The 20,858-nt window shown below is 39.6% G+C and overlaps 2 protein-coding genes across 2 annotated transcripts; one reads left to right on the forward strand and one right to left on the reverse strand.

The window, feature by feature from the left end:
* On the reverse strand, positions 1 to 13,718 carry dcaf13 (ddb1 and cul4 associated factor 13). The gene is made up of 11 exons (XM_044359705.1): positions 13,499 to 13,718; positions 12,231 to 12,430; positions 12,010 to 12,117; positions 11,816 to 11,905; positions 11,453 to 11,608; positions 11,058 to 11,135; positions 10,865 to 10,947; positions 10,621 to 10,785; positions 9,239 to 9,374; positions 2,006 to 2,169; positions 1 to 1,462 (listed from the first exon to the last, which is right to left on the reverse strand). Exons 1-11 carry the CDS (start codon positions 13,566 to 13,568, stop codon positions 1,375 to 1,377), a joined length of 1,338 nt encoding a protein of 445 aa, XP_044215640.1. The 5' UTR covers positions 13,569 to 13,718; the 3' UTR covers positions 1 to 1,374.
* A 1,452-nt stretch (positions 13,719 to 15,170) lies between these two features.
* On the forward strand, positions 15,171 to 20,805 carry LOC122987035 (mitochondrial folate transporter/carrier-like). Its single transcript, XM_044358635.1, has 7 exons — positions 15,171 to 15,636; positions 16,217 to 16,367; positions 16,496 to 16,581; positions 18,795 to 18,949; positions 19,377 to 19,490; positions 19,693 to 19,838; positions 19,951 to 20,805. The coding sequence occupies exons 1-7, from the start codon at positions 15,432 to 15,434 to the stop codon at positions 20,075 to 20,077; spliced, it is 984 nt and encodes a 327-aa protein (XP_044214570.1). The 5' UTR covers positions 15,171 to 15,431; the 3' UTR covers positions 20,078 to 20,805.
* Positions 20,806 to 20,858: the final 53 nt, after the last annotated feature.

A 20,858-nucleotide genomic window follows, 5' to 3' on the forward strand; every position in this document is an offset into this window, starting at 1 on the left:
TTAGTTTAGAGGTTTATTATAAATACACATCAGCAGACAGTGTGTCAATCACATACATACAGATTTCGAGTGAAGTATGTTCTCTACAAAAAATGTTACCTATCCCATGAGGAATTTCAAAACCTGGAGAAAAAAAAAGGGAAAAACTGAAGTAAGAAATGTTAACTAGCTGTTTTTGTTTGTAAGCCAAGACACCCACTCATGCGCTCGTTTAGGCCAGTTATTTTACAAACTTAAGGATTTGATGTCCGGTACAATGGTTGAAAGAAGAAAATAAAAAAAATTCCACTGCAGATAAATAAAAGTTTTCCAAGGCCCCACAATGCTTCAAAAGTAATGCTCATTGGATTATCCAACATCTGGCATCCCTTTTCTGACATCGCAGGGCAGAAACATCTTGCAATAACACCAGCTTTACGCAGTGAAGGGCCACCTTCAGGCAGGGTTTGAATTCTCTCTAGACAGTTACTTCCATCACTTTTTGTATTTATGAGTTGAAGGCATTCATGAATGCCTTCATGGAGAAACTGTCCCAAAGTGTGCAGCCCTTATTAGCCCCATTTATACATTTTTCTCCCTTTTAAATTATGAAGACAGGCAAAAACACGCAGAGTTCTTGGAGAAAGATTGGGGATCCAGCCAGGAGGAGGCCTTTTCACTCTGCTTCGAGTTTGGAATTTATAACAGCTACACAGATGTGGTTGGACAACATAGCGTATAACCTTGTGCATTTGAAGCTTACCGACAGCTTTATGCCATCTGTGGTAGTTTTATTTATCAACTGTAGCACATTTATTGAACCTCATTCATGGAAATACTAGTCTTGAATTAAACCATGGAGAACGATGATTTTTGCATTTGTGTAAATAGGCATCAGCTAAACCGACAGTCTTTAAACAGTGGACACTTTAATCTGTTGAAATTTCTAAAATTATTGTGCTGGTTTTGGATCCTGTGATGGAAAATGCCTACTTGCTAAAAGCCAGACATGGACAGTATAGTATCACAATTGGAAGTTACATCAGAGCCTGTGTAAAGGGAATCTTACAACTGCACTGTGTTAATGTACAAAGATCTTTGATGTAAAGGAATAGTGTAACATTTTAGGAAGTGTATTTTCCAAAATGTCAAACTATTTCTTTAATGATGGAAGGTGAACGTTTTGATTTGTTGTTAATATGCATTTACAGTATGTGTCCTTGTACCTTCAAGTAACGTGTCACTTGAAAGTTGTTCCCACAGTTGCCCAAATGCTGCGTTTTTTTATTGTGAAGTGAGAGCAGTCTGAACATGTCCCATGTGGTTGTGATCTTGGGCTCCACCTTGCCTCTCTAATGCAGCTCCTGGGTATTCCATGCTCTTCTTCAGGTCTGTTTATTTGACCACAGTCACAACGTGCTTCTCCTTCTCAGACACTACCGGCACAGTTCCTGGTCTGCTGTGTTTGCGGACATTTCTCTCCCTGAAAAACAAGAAGGAAGAGCCGTGAACAAGTCAGTCTGCTGGTGAGAATATTCAGGTGAGGGAGGGAGGGGGGAGAGGGAGGGGGGTGAGGTCAGAAATCAGAAAGGTGGAAGAAGAGATTGAATATGAGACTGTTGACCTAACACCTACGTCACTGACTTCACTAATGTGCCCTGAAAATAATGCATAAACCACAGATAGTAAATCATTCACAGTCCAAACACACGTCTGATGTATCACAATACTGCCAGTAATTACAGAAAAAAAAAGCCACAGACTGAGCTATGAATCACTGGACGGCAGGGCATACTGGGACAATCAATCCACCATAGAAGCTGTAAATGAGTATGTAAGGCCTACTGAGACCATGTCATAGGGGGACAGTCCCATCTGTGAGATTTTCCATTAGGCGGGTGTGACTGCATAGGTCAGACCTGTCCTGGCAGCAGCCCAAGTCACCATCACCTTTACACGGACACAGAGGGGACTTCATGCCGTTCCTATAGCTAAATGAGCTCATATTCTAATGATGAATACGCACTTTCTACGGCGAGCCTCCTTCATAACCCTCAGCTCCTTGGTCTGGTGGTAGATGCTCTTGGGCAGATGTCGATGATGAGCGATGCGTCGGATCTGCGGGTGGTGCTGGAACTTCTCCTTCAGCTTCTGACTGTAGTTGGCGGCCTCTCTCTCTCTGGGGGCCAGCTACAAGACATCAGGGAGGAAGAGTTGCTTATATGAAAGTGAACAAACAGGAACAAATGATTGGGGACATGAAGAGTGGACAAAGTGTGAGAAAAAATGTGACAAGGAGTGGACCAAGATGGAACCTTCTTAGGAAAGAGGACACACTACCCTCAATACTGACAACGATGCCTACACACTGACGATTTTCTGAGCTACAAGTCCTCCAAACTAAATGACCAAATAGGTGCTTTTCATTGTGTTTTCAGAACCCATCTGAGGAAACATTGGCTGACCAAAAAAATCTAATCAAATCGCAAATTAACTAATGTGGAATATGCACAATAATGGACTGGCTGGACAAAACATCAAAAAAACACAAAATACTCAGATTTTTACATTTTGGCTGCAGAATTCATGAATGCATATTTAAGTATAGGTTTCTTTATCTTAAAACTTTAAAAAAAAAAAAACCTTAAATTTTGTATGGAGAAGGCTACAAAGTGACTGCTGCATGTTTTGTTAACATTCTCATTGTGATCATTTAGTAATCTACGGGAATAATTAATAGCACTGGGTTTTTGAAAGAGCATTTTCAGCTTTAGCATTGTACTCCTGTAACATTGTCAGACTCATAATGGAAAGTAAAAAAAAAAAAAAAAAAGGATCAAAATCGATGCAGACATAAGCAGAGCGACCGCTGGGCCTGAGGGGGCGACCGCCGCAGGGCCCACGCTCAGTTGGAGCCCCGCTGGGGACGAAGCACGCGACCCAACAGGGCAGCGCAGCAGGAATATTAGAGCTTAACTCTCTTAACTTTTTCTATAAAGAAAGAAGCAGCGATTCAGAGTTTAAGACTAACTTCACTGAAAACTTTAGCCAAAATATGAGATATTCGTGTCTTTTTATGTTTGTGATGAATGAAACTCACAAGATGAAGTTTCAGCCATCTGAGGCTCATTTAAAGCTATTTGTGTTTGTGCCTTTGATGAAGCCAGACAATTCAAACTCACTTTGCTGTGAATTGAGCGGGACATGAACACTGACAAAGAGGTTGGCAGGTTTGCCACCATGAAGGAGAGGAGGATGAAGTTTTGAAAAGGGACTGTGATAAGTACAAGGTTTCAGATTATTTTGTTCACACAAATGGACTAACATTACACAAAACTACAGAAGGCTGAGCACAGACAACAGTTGGTGAGTGAAATATCCATAATTAGTCTTTATTTACTAATTCTTTTGATTATGAAGAATCCGTCAGAATGTTAGATTAATCTGTTGTTTAACTCCATGCTTACTGCATCTCAGCACCTGTCAGTGTCACTGTCTGTAGAGTGTCTACTCCACAACACTGACTGTCTACTTTGTATGGGAATGAATAGGCCTTGTATAGTGATGTAGGCAGCCGTGTCTATTTTATGTTTATGTTATTCTTGTGTAAGAAAGACAGCTGGTCTGTCGCTGTCTATCAGTGGTGGTTCTGAACCATCAGTCAATCGATGCACGTAGAGTGCTGAGTGCTGTCCTTGGTGCTGAAACATTTGAAAGCAACTCCTTCCTTGTCAAAACCTGGTGCCCACAATGCAACTCGACTTGATTCACTCCACGACACAGATTCAGTTATGTTATGCTAGAAGAAATGACACTGCTGGGTAGGTTTGGCTTAAGAGTTTGCTAATAGGTCGGCATACACAGTTTGTTCTGTAACATTTTTGTTGATTATTATAGAGGATTGTAAGCTGCTGTTTGACATGGGGGAAGTATTGCAGCGCCCCAGTGGAAACTGAAACAAGTGCATCAGATGTAAATGAAAGAGTAAAGACTACATTATAGCTGTAGCTGTATCATTACTCATCTTTTTTGTTTAATAAAATGTTTTTGGGGTGTGATTTTGAATTAGCGTCTTTCTATAAGGATGATTTTGTATAACTAGTAATTATATGGGTGTAAATATATAATTTATTACTTGTTTTCTGATCTGCAATTGTTATGTGTAAGGTTTGTACAAATATAACTACTAGGAAAAGATCATGATCTTGGACCTCCTCCCTAGAACAATGTCACATTACTTCTAGAGACAACAGCCATAAGAGGTCCTTTCACGGCCACATAAGTAGACTTTTCAGGTAAGATATATCTTCTTAGACATGTGAACAAACACTGCTGTTGTCTTATTAGTTTCTACTGTTGATCAGAACACACAGCTGCAAACAGAGAATGACCCTCGCTGACTCTGCACTGCTGAAACTCCCCCTGGAGATGAGTCAGTGGTCTCATTACAGGCATTTAACTTGTAAAGTTATGTCTATTCCTGTAGCACGACTGTAAGTGATGTAAGTTATAGGGTCTTGGGTTTCTATGGTGAGAGAAGTGTTCCTTTTTCCAGGAATGAAGCATTTCTTCATGTGTTTTCCACAGGCCTTCCTTGTTTCTGTGAAGTGATGTGACAGGTGGGTTTGTTGTAACCACGAGAGGCATCAAATCATCTAATTTTACTTAGTACAAAAACAGGCTCAGCACTGTGGATCAAATATGTCGTTTGAATGCACTAAATACAGTTTAATTTGTCTGAAAAGAAAAAGAACATCCAAAGAAGACCATGCAAGCCTAAAAAGATGCATCTCGTACTCTGCACAGGTGGTATTTCACCAATTAGTGACGGTTACTGTATGCTGTCTTGATCATAAAACGCTGGCCTGTACAGTAAGCAGTAACTGCAGATTGACAACCTGCTCATTCAAAACTGAATCAATGTCTGTTAAAAAGTGAAGACACCAGCTCAACAACATCCCTCCCTCTCCATCTCTCATAACAACCAGCGGCTCCTCGGACTCGTCTTGGCTGAGGCTGCCCTACTGGAAGGCTTTTATTCTAATTAAAAGCAATGATTTGTCTCGGATTCAATTTGTTGGAGAAGAGCTGTTAGATGCTGATTCTGTTGGACTAAACTTATTCCCCCTGCATACACACACGGTTAGCCTGCTAAACACTGTTTGTACAATCTCAACAACATGGATATAAGACAGCAGAGGATGTTTCATTTTGATTTTGGTTGAAAGAATTATATTTAGAGAAACGATCATTAGATATCTAGCAGGAAATTTAGCAAAGGACACAGAAACATTGGATCTAACGGGTTTGCAATCGCAACATAGAGATTAAACGGTGGGCACTCTTACACGTTAAACATGATGACAAAGAGCTGCTGAAGAACAATGAGTGTAGACAGCTGTGAGGAAGCGGAAAAAGAAAACTGTCTGATTTTGTCACCTCTAGCGATACATTTCAATTTACTTTGTTGTGTTTTCCAAAAAGTTTGACCAGGCTACAGAAAGACGACAGCAGAAACTGAAATTCAATTGATGCTCAAAAACTAAAGTTGCAACCCGTTCGGTGCAGATATGCCAAAAAACTCCTACTTCTGTTAGAAAATATTGAAAACTATAACCAACCAGCAAATCTGGTCTAGATGAAAAACAAGCAAACAAACAAAAATAAGCTTCAAGAAACTGCATCTGATGGTAACAGTCGTGACTGGGTGTTTTAACGGCTGATGAAGCAGATTTAACAGAGTGCAGGTAGTACTGTACTGTGAGGGAGAAAATGCAGCCACAAGCAGAGCTGCATAAATCAGGAAGAGGTTTCACTCTGACTCTCTAAACATACTTCAGATACTTGCTCTGTAGGATCAAAACCACGGCGCTGACCTTTACTCACCGAGGCATTCATCAGACTGTCAGTTACCAGAATTATTACAAACTGGGTCGCATTGTTAAAGATTAGGCTTTCATTTCTATAAGTTATCATAACACTGTATTCACTGATGTAACTGTGGACACTGGGGAGCATGGTGACAAGTCAGTGGAGGAAAGAAATGAGCATCAATCAGACAGGTTGTAAACAAGCCAACAATTTAGTCATTATCTGATTCATAAAGTACAGAAGTACAGCAATTATGATGGATGTTTATAGTTTTTTAATTTTGTACTTAAATAAATTGAGTTAGTTAACCTGCAGGTTTGGTGAAAACCTGTGTGGTTGTCTGACTGCTCATGTTTCTTACACACACGTCAATGCAGGTTGTGTTTCAGCTGCGTTTTTCAGTCGTCCATCTCGGAACAGATCTACTTTAATCAATACGGCTGTTTAAACAGTGTAATGGTTTTCGTTTCGCTCGTACGGGAAGGTTCTTAAAGGCTTTTAACATGTGTAGCTACATTGATTGTGTATTGGGGAGCCAAAACTCAGGTGACTACACAGCCGAACTGTGGCTGAACGCCTCTTCCGGTGTAGACGCTGACGGAGGGTTGAAGCCGCTGCTGCTGACGTGCCGCTTTCATTACGCAGCATGTGTAGACGATACCGCCCTGTTCCCAGATGTCAGCAATCAACTCGGTGAGCGTATAACTGACTTATCATGACTGATGGTCAATCGATTAATATTAGGTCATTAGATCAATTGAGCTGATGAGTCAAACGGTAACAGAGCGAGTCAATGTCAATCATCAATCCCAACTTTTCTAAACAATTTAGATGCTTTTCCAATCTCAGATCAGTTGGTTATGATTATTATTATTATTATGTTCCTGTCTAAAGACATACATTTAAAATAAGAGCAGATTAATTCCACATGTTTAGGACAAATTTACACAGTTGAGTCAAATGTTGCATGAAAAGTTACGCCAATAAAAAAAAAAAAAAAAAAAAGTGCAGCAGCTGATAAAGAAGTCATGATCAGTCCAGTGGGATGCCTTTAGACAGAGACAAACCCTTGATTCAGCATTTCAGCATTTCTTGATAATTAAAGACCCTTTCAGTACAACTTGATTGTTAATGCTTCATTATGTTCAGAGTGGCCCGCTTTAAGTGATTGGCTGATTTAAACTGCTGATAAGAGCAGGCCTTGTCTGATCTCTTTAAGTGCAAAGCTTGCGAATAAATCTTCTCTTACACTGTGACAGTAAAACAAGTGCCAAAAGCGGGCCAATTTTCCACTCTGGAGCTGCATTAAGAGAATAAGCAAGAGTGAATCCGATTAGGAATGAAAGATGGCTGTTGGAGATGGCACACAAGATGCCATTGATCTTTATTATTCAGCCATAACTGGTATTTGGGGCATTGGAACACTTCCCGGCATTTTAAAGGAGGTTTTATTTGACAGGTGAGCATAACATAACATTAGGACCATCATTTCTGCTAACACAGCCTATATTATCTGAATAAAATATACAGATGGGTGACAAATTAAAAGGAAAAACCAACATAAAGTGTCTTAGTAAGGTGTTGGGCCACCACATGCTGCCAGATCAGCTTCAATGTGCCTTGGCATTGATTCTACAAGTCTCTGACCTCTAGTGGAGGGTCGAACACCATTCTTCAAAAGATATTCCCTCATTTGGTGTTTCCATGATGGTGGTGGAGAGCGCTGTCTAACATGTCAGACCAAAGTCCCTCATAGGTGTTCAACTGGGTTGAGATCTGGTGACTGTGAAGGTCATAGCATATGATTCACATCATTTTCATACTCAAACTATTCAGTGACCCCTCCTGCCCTGTGAACTGGGGCATTGTCATCCTGAAAGAGACCACTCCCATCAGGATAGAAATGTTTCATCAAAGGATAAAGGTGATGACTCAGAACAACTGTATAATAATTTGCTGTGACCCCTCTCTCTAAGGGGACAAGTGGACTCAAATCATGCCAGCAAAATACCCCCCACAGCATAACAGAGCCACCAGATCCCCTCACTGTAGGGGTCGAGCATTCACACCTGTACTGTTCTCTTGGTTTTACACCACACATGCACTCGACCACTTATCAAGAACATGGTGAAGGATGACTCATCTGACCGTTTTCACATCTCTGTAGACCAGTGCCTATGGTTTTTGCACCACTGAACTCTCATATGTGCATTCATCTTTGTAATGAGAGGTTTGTGCACTGCAGCCCTACTGTAATATCCCTCTGAATGTAATTGTCGACGGACAGTTTTTGCTGACACAGTCTGCGACACAGTCACGTCCTGCACTGACACTCTCAGTCACCTGAGGAAGAGTTGCTCTTTTGTTTTTCCTTACGTATCGCACTAATGCACGAGCATCATGGTCATCAAATGTGGCTGTCGGCCACAAATTCCAACCTTATTTACTTTCCCATAGATGTAAATGCAGATGTCACTTTCGTCACTGTTTCTATTGAAACACCAGCCAGCTGAGAAGTCTTTGTGACTGAAGCTCCTGCCATCCGTTGCCCCAACAATGAACCCTCTTTCAAAGTCACTCACATCTTTTCCTCTTGCCATCTTGATACAAAATCAGAATCAACTAGGCCTGCTCAGCATTTTTATACATGCCAGAGCATGACTGGATGTTAATCGCTTAATTGTACCATGCAGTGCACCCAGTGCACCTGTGTGGAAGCATCTGCGTTTGTCATGTTTCTTCACTCATTTATTCAGGTTTTTCCTTTAATCTGTCACCCATCTGTATGTGGCACTCACTAACCAAGAGACAGTAAGAGTCAGTGGAGATGTGTCTGAAAAAAGGATATGATCTGGCAGCTTGAATCTTTTGTTACTGGTTTGTCGGACGACTGCACAAGCTTTGGAGTTTTTTTTTTGGATTTCCACCTGCCGCTAGTGCAGCTGTGCCAATTGGTACATTGTACTTATTGAGAGTGATTCTACCCTAAGTCAGCATCCATCAGGGCATTTGGCAACAGTAGTGCCGTCTCTCCTGGCATAGTCACACACACTCTTACCCTGCTGAGGTGGGCACAGGGCCATGGCTGTGTTGAAGAATGCAGCTCATAAAACAAAGTCAGGTAATACATTGGAGAGAGATACAGTAAGTCTGATAGCTGAGGAAAATATAGCTGCTAACCGTTTAATGCATTACAGACAATATGGTGAGAAATAACCATGAAGTGATCAAAAAGCTATGTTTAAGATTAAATTGCATGTAAAGGGAAAGCAGGAGTTTATGCACTTCCTTGAGCAATGACACCGTCCTGGTCTGTTAGCTAAGTCGCCAGGTGTAATCAGTGTGTGCTATCGGTCTCTGCGTAGAGGGAAGGAGAGGCAGGACTTACCACTCCTAGTTTCTCAGCTGCATTGGCTTTCCACAGTCGGATATTCATTTCATCTGAACCGCTCAGGATGTACTTGTTATCTGCCGACCACTTTATGCAGATGACGTGCTGCATGCGTTTGGTGTGGTACACTTCCCTGATTAACAAAAAGAGGGAAAAAAAAGATAAGTAAATGTGGCAATACAGTGCCTTCATTAGCTGTTAGGAAACAGTCAAATTAAGCTCAGAATCCAGCAGTAGCAAACACAAGGTTAAACACACTGAACAGGAATGCTAGGCTGCTCCTAGGGGTCTTCAAATGTCTTTTAAGGTTTAAGGTTAGTTATTGTGGATTTTGCATCAATCTTTTTTTTTGTCACATACAAACAAGAAACCTTTATCACAGCAGACATGTCAAATGATGAAAAGCACAAGTGTACATCAAACATTAATAACGATTAATAAAGAGTCACTTGTGCTTTTCCTGCTGTGACATTTCAAAATATGTGCTGTGGAAAAATACTATACTTCTGCTTATAGTCAAGTCAACTGTTTCTACAACGCACGGTACCTACATAGCATTCAAAGCCGTGACCAACCTGTGCCTTAAAACGTGCCTCCAGCCACTGTGACACAACTGTGCCTATTGTTTGTATTTGAGCTTGACAAACGTGCCAACAATACTGCATCTATCATGACGTCCCTCAGCAATCAGACAATGGCTGCATTTTTGTGTGGCTGGGAAGGTCGGTTAAAATGGTTAGCATCTCAATATTAGCTTTGTTAACTAGCAAATATTAGTTTCTATGCTAGCCAATCAACCATGTCATTGTAGGAAAAGCACAGGTGTTACTAATATTAGTGATAACAGTGTAACAGTGAGCCAGCATGCACAATACCAGGACCCTGAAACTGAAGCAGCTAAATGGAATTCAGCCATCATTCATTTTATTGTTTCCTCCTGTGCTTTTCCTACTGTGAAAAAGGTCACACAATTAACTGTACAACAGACAATGATACAGCCTACAGTCTTAATCAGGATTATCCGGTACAGACCAGAGTCAGTGAAAAACCCTGATGAGTGCCATGTTTAGTTCGTAGATCTGGAACCTTTAACCTTCCTATTTCAATATGTTTGACAGCATAGTGATCAGGCTTTAAAACATTTTCATTGTTGGATAAACCATATTTTGACTCAAGTCTCAATGAATCAATTACAGAGTAAGACATGATCCAGTAAACAAACTCTGATCATGAATAAACAAAAATAACATAATAAACTTTACAGACCCCAGAAACACTATTACTAATAGCATCAGCTATATTTAAACATTAATACTGCTGCAAAAAAAAACTATGAAACAATGGTAATTTTTGACAAATGTGATAAGGGTTGTACTGACCTACTGTGGCCACCGTCCTTGGGGAAGATGCGGATGGTCTTGTCAAAACTGGCGGATACAAACTCCCTCCCAGTGGGAGAATAGTCAACATCCAGCACTGCAGACACATGGTCCATGTGCACCGTGACTGGCCGGTCCAGGTACCTCATGTCGTATGTGTAGAGGCTGGTGAAACAAAGAGACACAAACATTAGCGCTGTTATGATATTATTCCTGTGAACCACTGGATAGGAGGTTGACTCACTTATAGTCTTCATTTGAACATGTGAAGTAATAGGCTTCCATAGGGTTCCAGCATAATGTGTTGCTCCTCATTGTCATGATAACCTAAAGAGGAAATGAAAACACACATCAGATATACATATTACATCATTGTGAATAAAAGTGGAGGAAAAAAAGAGGTATATTCCTGCACAAACTGAACAGTGGGACTCTACCTTTTTAAGTGGGGCTGATTCTCTCATGTCATACAGCACTATACTTCTGTCAGAGGCGCAGCTTGCCAGAAGTTCAGTCTGTGGAAACACAAAGATCATTACAGTCCAGAAATATAAAAAGGGTATCAGCAGGGCGTCAGCTTAAAATAAGTTTGTGACCGCGTACTACAAAGAAATATCTACTTGCAACCCATCGTCTCAGGTTGCATTTGTCCAGGAGCTGTGAGGGGTCGATCAAAGAATAATGTTCCCTTCTCAGATTGTTTTATTATGGACTCCTTAGATTCATCCTGTGACCGCTTGGAGAATAAGTGCACAGTAGAAATGGCAAAAGCGTTCATCGCTCTGTGACAGAACGAGGCCCGTGTTAGTGTGGTAGGTATTTGGTGTCTCACCTCCACGGGGTTAAAGCGGACAGAGCTGAAACTGTCTACACCCCAGCTGAAAGAACGGATCGGGCTGCTCCTCTGTTCGTCCCAGATGTCCACCTGCTGGCCGCACGTTGCAAACACAGCATCCTTCTGGTGATGGTCAAGCCCTGTGAAGACTGTCTGCAAGGAACAAGTATCATTTTAATAATAATAATAATAATAATAATAATAATAATAATAATAATAATAATAATAATAATAATGATTCACTTATTCTCATGAAATCTAGTCAGAGGTGAAGGTGACTTACAGAGCGGGATGTTACAGTAGCATGATGTAGACACATCTCTGATTAAAATACTATAGCTGATTACCAACTGATCATACCTTGCCCAGAATTGTGTTAAGCGGCTCCTCTTCTTCTCCGTACACCGGTGCCTCCATTTTCCACTGTTTGATTGTTTTGTCATCACCAACCTGTTACAGGCATCATGTTGAAATATAGAACAGAAGCTGTATTAGAGAACAGTTTCAAAATAAGTGTAATAATCCTAAACATTCTTATGATGGGCAGCAGTCACCGTGAAGAAGGATGTTCCACAGTAGCGGACGGCCATTCCTCGGACAAAACCTTCATGCGCTTGGAGCGTGTGGACGCACTCGTGTTTGGTCAGATTCCATACTTTCACCTGAGGATCAAATTAAACATCCAGTTAATGTTTTGTGCTTTCTGTCACAGTTCTAAAAGGTTTAACAAATGCAATTATCTGTGGAGTAACAAGTGTATAAATGAGATAGTTACCTCTCCATCGCAGGAGCCAGATAGCAGAGTGGAGAGGCTCTTGGTATGCTTGGCCATGCAGTTCACCCCATCTCTATGCCCGTCTAAGGAGGCCAGGAAAGGCTTGGCGAACACCCTCTCCAGCTTAGTAGCATTCAGAGCCCGGGTGTACTCTCTGCTCACCTCAAACGGGTGTAGGGTTGGGTCATAGTTTCTAGGGACTAAAACACAGACAGTAGTCACACATATGATGATATCAATTAAAAAAATCTCACCACAAACCTGCGATACGATGACTGCAGAAAGTTAGAGAAAGTTACAGTATATAACATAAACACTCATTTTATTCATTATATGGCTTAAGACTTACAGTGAATTCTATGTTTAGACAAATGGCACAAAGATACATTTTGGTGTTTTTCCATATGCTATTTTGAAATATTTACAATTTTTGTGTGATAAAATTCTTAATTAAATGCACACCCTTGAAAAAAGAAGACTCTATAGGTGATGCATTGACATTTAAATCATAAGATTTATCATCATTCTGGATAAAGCAAATATCTGAGATAGAGCTGAAACATTTTCACCATATTCTGTAATCCCACCTTGACATGTATATGACTTCCAATGGCAATTCATACAAATATTTCATTTACCAATCTTTTCACTTGTTTCATATGTCTCAGTATGACCTGCTGGACTGGCTAATTCTTTATTTTCACCCAGAAACATTTTACTTCCAACACTTTATCCCTAATAATTATGACTAATAACTATATATACATTTAATAAATGGTTTGTAGTTATAAGGACAATGCTTTGTAAAGTACAGCATTTATTAACAATTATAACTTCTTTTAAGAAGACATATCTTATATGATTACAACTGCATTTTACTATTTTGACATTTATGATCTGTTTCTACACCATCCTCCATTTACAACAGGAGGACTAAGTTGTTAACAAAAACATTAATAAAGGCTTACATCTGCTTACAACTAACATTAGTGTGTTTCAACCATGAATCAAATGTTAGCTAATACATAGCCTACAAATGCTAAATGATGCTCATGTTTATATCAGACAGCGAACGTGTTTCTTTTGAGTTAGTTAAATTACCTTTTATTAGTCACATCCTCAGAGTTTGTAACAGTACCTGGCGTGACTGCCACATTAAAAACAAGTATAAGGATATGTTTTACAGCTCCTGTTTGCAGAGCAAAGCATTACAACTAACTGTTAGCAGGCTGTGATTAGCCTCGCAGAGTTTACAGTTTCTCACTTACCGCGCTGAATATCTAGTTTGGTCTCCCGGACATAATCATCCGGGTTCCTCGAGAGGACTTTGACTTTCATTTGGCAGCAGAATGAAGTATGAACACACACTTAAAACGCAGTGAGGTTAACTTTTCAGAAGAAAAATATCAGCAAACACAGCTTTCACCAGCCATGTGTTGAAAAAGCATTAGTTGTTTTTTTTTCCACCCGCTTTCTGCGAAGACCCGCCCTACTCTGCCACTGATTGGCTCTGACCTTGATATTCTTATCTCAACCAATCTAATCAACGCATGCAACGAGTTCTAGCCAATCAGAAACAGAGTAAGGCGGGTCTTCTCAGAAAGCGGGTAGGAAAAAAATGAGGCAGCTTGGAGTCGCATTGCATTGTGGGAAGCCAGGTCCTTTTTTTTAATAGCTTTATTGAAACAAGTATACAACAAGTTTACAGCACCTCAAAAACACGCAAGGTGGACTAAAGGTTGTGTTAAAAAACAATTTTAAAAAAGTTAAATAAATAGTATGTCAAGCTTACAGTGGTTATACTTTTGTTTGTCCATTCAGATATTGAAGACCTATTGTTTGATATGGACAGTCAGCTCTGAAAAGTTTGTTTTTTTGTTTAAGAATTTGGATTTGTGAATATGAAATTTGGCCAAAATACTACAAGCAAATAAATCAAACAGAGACGGCGAACAGAGATTCCTGTCATATGTAGTGAACCCAACAGTACATTTTTCCAAAGTACTAAAAAGTAAGTTCAGTCTTCCTTGGGGCGCCGTTGCATCAGACAGGTAAAGAAGCATCAAGTTGCAAAATTTAGCTAAAGTGAGACCGGAAATGTAGTGATTTTTTCTTCCAAACAATTATTCATTGAATAATTTATTAATTATTTATGAAAAAAGTTACTGGCAGAAATGTCAATTCATACATATTGTAGTAAAGGGTCAATGTATGTATATAACAAAACACCTTTTTGGCTTTACCAAAATGCTTGAAAAATGAGGGAAGACACAATACTGCCTAGGAATGAAACGTGACACAATAATAATAATAATAATGATAATGATAATGATAATAATAAATACAAACATAATTGTCTTTTCAATCTATTTTATCTAGTTTTTTAGTATCTTTTATTTCACTCTATTTTCTTCTTCTTCCTCCTCTTCTTCTTCTTATTATTATTATTGTTATTATTATTATTATTATTATTATTATTAGCAGTAATAGTAGTAGTAGTAGTAGTATTTTAGTTTTGAATATAGTTTTTATTTTACTCTATTTTACCATTACCACTATTATTATAGCTATTTTATTACATTTCCATCGTTTTTATTTCTTATGTGCATTGTTTTCAAATAGCTTTTTTAAAAATGTTTTATTTATTTATTCATTCATTCAGTTTTATGGTCTACACTTGTCTTATTATCGGATTGGCAGTCATCTGTGAAACACTTTGAACTGAAAAAATATACAGCAAGACTGCATACATTAATTTAGAATTAATAGACATGTACATAATCATCATCATTATATGCTATAGAACATAAGGTACATTTTAAATGGTTTTTGAATCAAGATTGGATTTGTCCAAAAATATAGTTTTTTTTTATATGTATAGTTTTTCCGGGATAGTTTTATTTTGAAGGTCAAGACAGGAAGTGTTCCTATTGGTTTTGACGGTCACGTGACACTCGCAGCAAGGTCGAGCAGTGGTACAGCTGCTTGACATTTTGTGTAACGTCTCCACATGTCGGAAACGTGGTTTTCATTGAGAATGAGACTGTCAGGTGTAGTTAGTATCGTTAGTACACCGTGTTTACTTTCTGCAGCAGCTGCCGCTGTCTGACTGTTGTCATGTAACTGTTTGATTTGTTTGTTGTAAACACAGCTAGGTTAGGTTAAGCTGAGCTAGCTAAGTTCATCACCAGTTACTTAAACATGGGCTCTGCTCCAAATCACGGCACCGTCAGCGTTACAGAGACGGGACTGTCAAACAAGCCGGTGTCTGCTGTGTCACTAGCCGGACATGTCCAGCAGGTCTTCAGCCATGTGAGGATAGAAAACCTGGTGGCGGGACTCAGTGGAGGAGTGGTGTCAACACTGGTGCTTCACCCTCTAGACCTGGTCAAAATCAGGTTTGCAGGTATGAAATGCAACTATTAATGATTGTATGTTGTAATAATATAATCTGCAATGACATAGTTTACTGCTAGTTAGGAGCTTCAAGAGCTATGAACCTGTCACTTCTTTTCTTTGAATGGAAACAAATTGATGCAGAACTCCGCTTAGAAATCTGATATTTAAAACTGATTTCCTTATTGCTGAAGGTACAATGCTACTATGATTTAACCCGATTCCATTTAGAAATGATTTAGGTTTTATGTTAAATTCGGGGTAGAGATAATCACCCTAGAAGCACAGTAGTTCAGCCAAATCTCCAACTACTGTAATTAAACACTATAACAGTAAGTATGCTTCAGTGCACTTGGACGTGTTTGTGCTGCATAATGTACCACGTGACGCTAGTAATAATAATAATAATAATAATAATAATATAAGAGTAATGATAAACAATAATGTTATTTATAGAGCCCTTTTTGAGGTGAGGAAATTCAAACCAGTACTTGCTGGAAGCGTAGTCTATCAGCTGTTAGGAAAAGCCATTCTGTAATAACATACTTAGTGTAATTTAAACAAATGTCTTTGATGTCTTTTTAATGCAGTGAGTGACGGGTTAGAATTAAGACCTAAGTACAGTAGCATATTGCACTGTATGAAGAGTGTCTGGCACCAGGAGGGACTGAGAGGACTCTACCAAGGAGTAACACCCAATATTTGGGGTGCTGGAGCATCATGGGGTCTCTACTTTTTTTTGTACGTAAGCTAATAAACCTGCAGGACCATGCATGCATCATCATACTATTTTTCATTCAAAGTTGTGACATTTAAAATGATGTGTGTGTGTGTAACCTGCATTATTTCCCACGCTATCTTCCCCACAGCTACAATGCAATCAAATCATACATAAAGGAAGGCCGTCAGACTGAACTGAGCGCCACAGAACACATGGTGTCTGCAGCCCAAGCAGGTTAGTCTTATGTTTCCCAGCACCGCTGCCCTGCTGACACACTCCCACACACAATCAGCACACAGTCAACAACAACAGCCAGATAATACTGCTCTGAGCTGGCCTCGGCTGACATGGGACAGATACAAATGAGCCCATTGCCCCCTCTATTCTAGGACCGAGTTATGCTCTACATGTGACCTCTCACAGGGTCTCGTGTATCTGCTTCCTGCTGGCCAAATGAAGTTAGGCTTCTCAAAATATTTCAGCAAAAGCTGGTGAAGACAGGAAGAGAGAGATTTCTTTTTTACTCTTTTCAACTGCAGGAAAACAATCCTCTATGCTGTGATACTGGGACACTTTAATAAGTTTTAATAAGATTAATAAATTAATATTAATGATCTTAATAAGATTTAAATATACGCTGTGTTAGTGTTGCACAGTAGCAATGTGTGATTCCTCCGTAGTGTCTGAATTTTAATACAATATTCAAAGCATAATTATTTATTGTGCGTAATCCTTGCATAACTTGCTTTGCTCTTGTCATGTTTCCATCATACACTCAGTGACCTTTTTGTTAGCAGCACCTGACTAGTGCTGGGTAGGAACTCATGACCGCGATTGTCTGTTAGAGAATGACTGAGTGATGAAGTTACATTACTGTGTCTCCTCTTCTACTGTCTAATGTGATTGACTCTCCAGCTGACAGTGCTGGCAGCAGCCGACAGGAGAGAAGCTCTGCAGTGCGTTTGGATTTTTATAAGTGAACTAATACCAGGACGCAAACTCTTCATTTCTCTGATGTTTTCACATCACAAACGATGAACAGCAGCATCAAAACATGAGTCTTGCAGGTAAAACATGCAACTCTTGTAGCTGTTACATCAGTTTAGTGTGGGCGGCTGCTCTGTGGGTGCGCTTGATTTGACTGTAACTGCAGTAACTGGGCGGAGATAAGCCCCCTGAATTTGCACCCAAAATGCTGTCAAAACTTTCATTTACAGTTTCCACCACAGCCTCTATGATCATCGACCGGGAAAGAGGCAGAAAAAAAGCGCAGAGTGAAAAACGAGACATCTGCCAAGTTAAACAGATGAAAGAGCAGGGGGAGTTAACAGATAGGCTAATTAGAATAGTTATAATTCAAATTAAAATAAGTTCTCTTTCAAATCAAACATCCCAATATATGAGTGGAAAGTCTTGTTCTTGCAACTGCATTTATAGCCTTTTTTTTTTTTTTGACTCAAACGTAGCTTAACCATGTCATGTGATGCTACTTTATTACACTTTAACAACAAATATTACTGGGACCACGACGGATAATTGCAGATAAACATTTAACATCCAAGTATTCACACATTGACCAAACATGCTCTAGCCATATACTAGGTTTTGATCCAGTCTTGTTGCTTTCAAAACAGCCTGAATTATTTGATGCATTATTCAGATTTGAGATTCAGGTATTAGATCTTTCCACTGTGCATATAGGGGTGAAGAGAAGTGACTGTCATATACTAAGAGATGAGATGAGGAGTGTTTTCTTTTTGGCATGATACATCATTTTGAAAAACCGATGTATCACTTTGAAAAAAAATGTGCTTTGATGATATGTGAGTCAGTAAATAGCATTTACCAGCTTGTAATTTTGAAAAGAGCCAAACTGGATCCATGTTATCATGAAGTTAATGTAAATATGTGACCCTGTTATCACTTTGTTACAACAGATCTCAAGATACATTCGACCAGCTGACATTTTTCAACTGTGTGAACACCAAAAACTCTTGTTCTGTGCTGAGAAGAATTGACCCCAGTATCATGTTTTGTCACTATAATGTAGAAACCCTCTGCTTAAAGGTTGACAAATTGAATTTGTTGTCAAATTGAGTTTTGTCCCCTGACGTCCTCTCATGTAGAGGATGTTTCAGCATGTATTGATGTTTATAATCCCATATTCTGTGAACTCTACTTACTGTAATGTGCAAAAAATCACAGCAGAGCAGTTTAGCCTGTCTGAAATGTCTGGCAACAGCCATCACATCCTGACTTTATCACGTCAATTTTCCATTTTCATTAGCAATAACTGAACCTCTTCAAGCACACAGTTGATTCAGTGTTTGGCTGTGTGTGTTAACAAGCATGTGTATCTAATAAAGTAGCCGATGAATGTAATTGGGAAAGCTGGCCACTTTTCCATGTTGTCTATAACAATTTTCTTTTGCTCCGTCCTTGTCCAGGCATCCTTACACTCACCATGACCAACCCCATCTGGGTGACCAAGACCCGGCTGGTGTTGCAGTACAGTACCGACCAAACCAGTAAGCAGTACAAGGGGATGATGGATGCGCTGGTCAAGATCTACCGCCATGAGGGAGTGCCTGGACTGTACAAGGTTAGACATTCAGTGTAATGCTTATTTTAGCCAATGGCAGGTAATACTGAAGTTGTTAGAAGTTTGAAAGCTTATTGGTAAAACTAAAATTGCATCACAAACTCTTTTTCCTCCAAGGCTGTGATGAAGTTGTGAACCAGTTCCCTATCACCACTAGAGGGCATCACCACCACACATTTCTGTAGTAGAGCGCTTACAATTCATGAATTATGCTAAAGACTTAGAGAATTTTAAGCTACATTTCACCTCCTTCATTAACTTTATCTGAATCCCTGTTTAGCCCGGCAGGATAATTGTTACAAATCCCTCAGTGACAGTCAGTTGGCAGGCAGGGAGCATGACAATGCAGTGCAATGGGCTTTGCTGTTGTGGATATGTGAGAGGGTCAGGACATAAAAATGACTGACAGAGTTTGTACTTGTCGAAGGGTTATGTTCCTGGTCTGTTCGGAACATCTCATGGAGCGCTGCAGTTCATGGCCTATGAGGAGCTGAAGAGGGACTACAACAAATACAAGAAAGTGCCTTCAGAAGCAAAGCTGGTGAGTCATTTAACCCTACGAGTCACAATCAGTCTGGAAACATTCTCATTGTTTAATAAAACACAGCCACAAAACTTGGAAGTTTTCAGTTAAATAACAATGAACCCACAGTTGATATCTTTTAGTGAAAGAAGTGACTCATCAGTTTTCCTACTCTGCTCTGCTCACTTCTCTCATTCTCCATCTGTTTCTGTGTTAACAGAACGCATTGGAATATATCGCAATGGCAGCATTATCCAAAATATTTGCTGTGGCTACAACATACCCATATCAGGTGGTGCGAGCTCGACTGCAAGACCAGCACAATAGATATAATGGTGTTATTGATGTCATCAGACGGACATGGAGGTATGATACTGATCCACTCATGAACATACCAACTTAATGTAATTTTGTATATCTAAAAGCAGAAAAGGGTAGTGTCTAAGTTACGATTACTGTTTTTTCTCTCTCTCTGCAGGAATGAAGGCACCATTGGTTTCTACAAAGGCATCATCCCCAATTTGATTCGTGTCACACCTGCCTGCTGCATCACTTTTGTAGTTTATGAGAACGTGTCTCGCTTCCTTCTGGGCCAAAGTAAATGAGGTCTAAGAGTAAGGAATGGACTCATAGGACGCACTGACATGTTGGTGCTTCACCAAGATACAGGAGGAAACACATCAGACTCAACCCAGGTTATCTCAGTAACTGGCCAGTGCTCTGTGCATGTAAATGTGCAGATGTGAGAAGTGTTCATTTGCGCTGAAAATGAATGAAAAAGTTGCCAAACTGAGCAACAGAATCAGTGATGGATTATTTTTCTACGGATTGTCAGTGACTGTGTTCAGATGCATCGCATTCTTTGAATTTTTGGCAAAAGTATGTTGTAAGACATCCTTTGGGGTGTAGCGCAACAGCTGCTGTGATGGTAGCTTTTTTTAAAAAAAAACCCCCAAAAAAACTGATGTGTAAGTCAGTTATTCAGAGGAGGCTGATCAATGAGATATTTCATATTTATGTTTACATTTGATGTTTTCTGTCAGCAGAAAGGAATACATGCTGACGTGTATGTAAAGTGCTGGTTATCAAGAGAAATAAGAGATCTAAATGTGCTCAGGTTTCCAGTTGCATGCATGGGTGATATTAGTTTGTTGCTTTTAAATTATTGCTTTTTTTTTAAACAAACCTCAACAATGTGAATGGTACTTTGGTTCAAACACACCAACAAATGTATCCCACAGTTGACACTGTTGCTGACATTGTCTTTGTTTCCTGGCAAAAATTGTACTGACACTGCTTTATAACCACATTTTGTCATAAAATCTGAGCTGTGCTTTTGTCTGAATTGTCTCATGTTTGATACATGTAAATACATTAAATGTATTA

This window comes from Thunnus albacares, chromosome 8 (genome assembly GCF_914725855.1).
Source record: "Thunnus albacares chromosome 8, fThuAlb1.1, whole genome shotgun sequence".
Classification (NCBI taxonomy): Eukaryota; Metazoa; Chordata; class Actinopteri; order Scombriformes; family Scombridae; genus Thunnus; species Thunnus albacares.

Excerpts from the sequence above, each read along its gene's own strand:
- dcaf13 (XM_044359705.1), bottom strand. The coding sequence starts at position 13,568 with ATGAAAGTCAAAGTCCTCTCGAGGAACCCGGATGATTATGTCCGGGAG. Across the intron at positions 9,375-10,620 it reads AAGGACGGTGGCCACAGTAG|GGAAGTGTACCACACCAAAC; the intron begins GTCAGTACAACC and ends TTTGTTAATCAG. Across the intron at positions 1,463-2,005 it reads AAGGAGGCTCGCCGTAGAAA|GGAGAGAAATGTCCGCAAAC; the intron begins GTGCGTATTCAT and ends CTTGTTTTTCAG.
- LOC122987035 (XM_044358635.1), top strand. The coding sequence starts at position 15,432 with ATGGGCTCTGCTCCAAATCACGGCACCGTCAGCGTTACAGAGACGGGA. Across the intron at positions 18,950-19,376 it reads GAGTGCCTGGACTGTACAAG|GGTTATGTTCCTGGTCTGTT; the intron begins GTTAGACATTCA and ends TACTTGTCGAAG. Across the intron at positions 19,491-19,692 it reads TGCCTTCAGAAGCAAAGCTG|AACGCATTGGAATATATCGC; the intron begins GTGAGTCATTTA and ends CTGTGTTAACAG.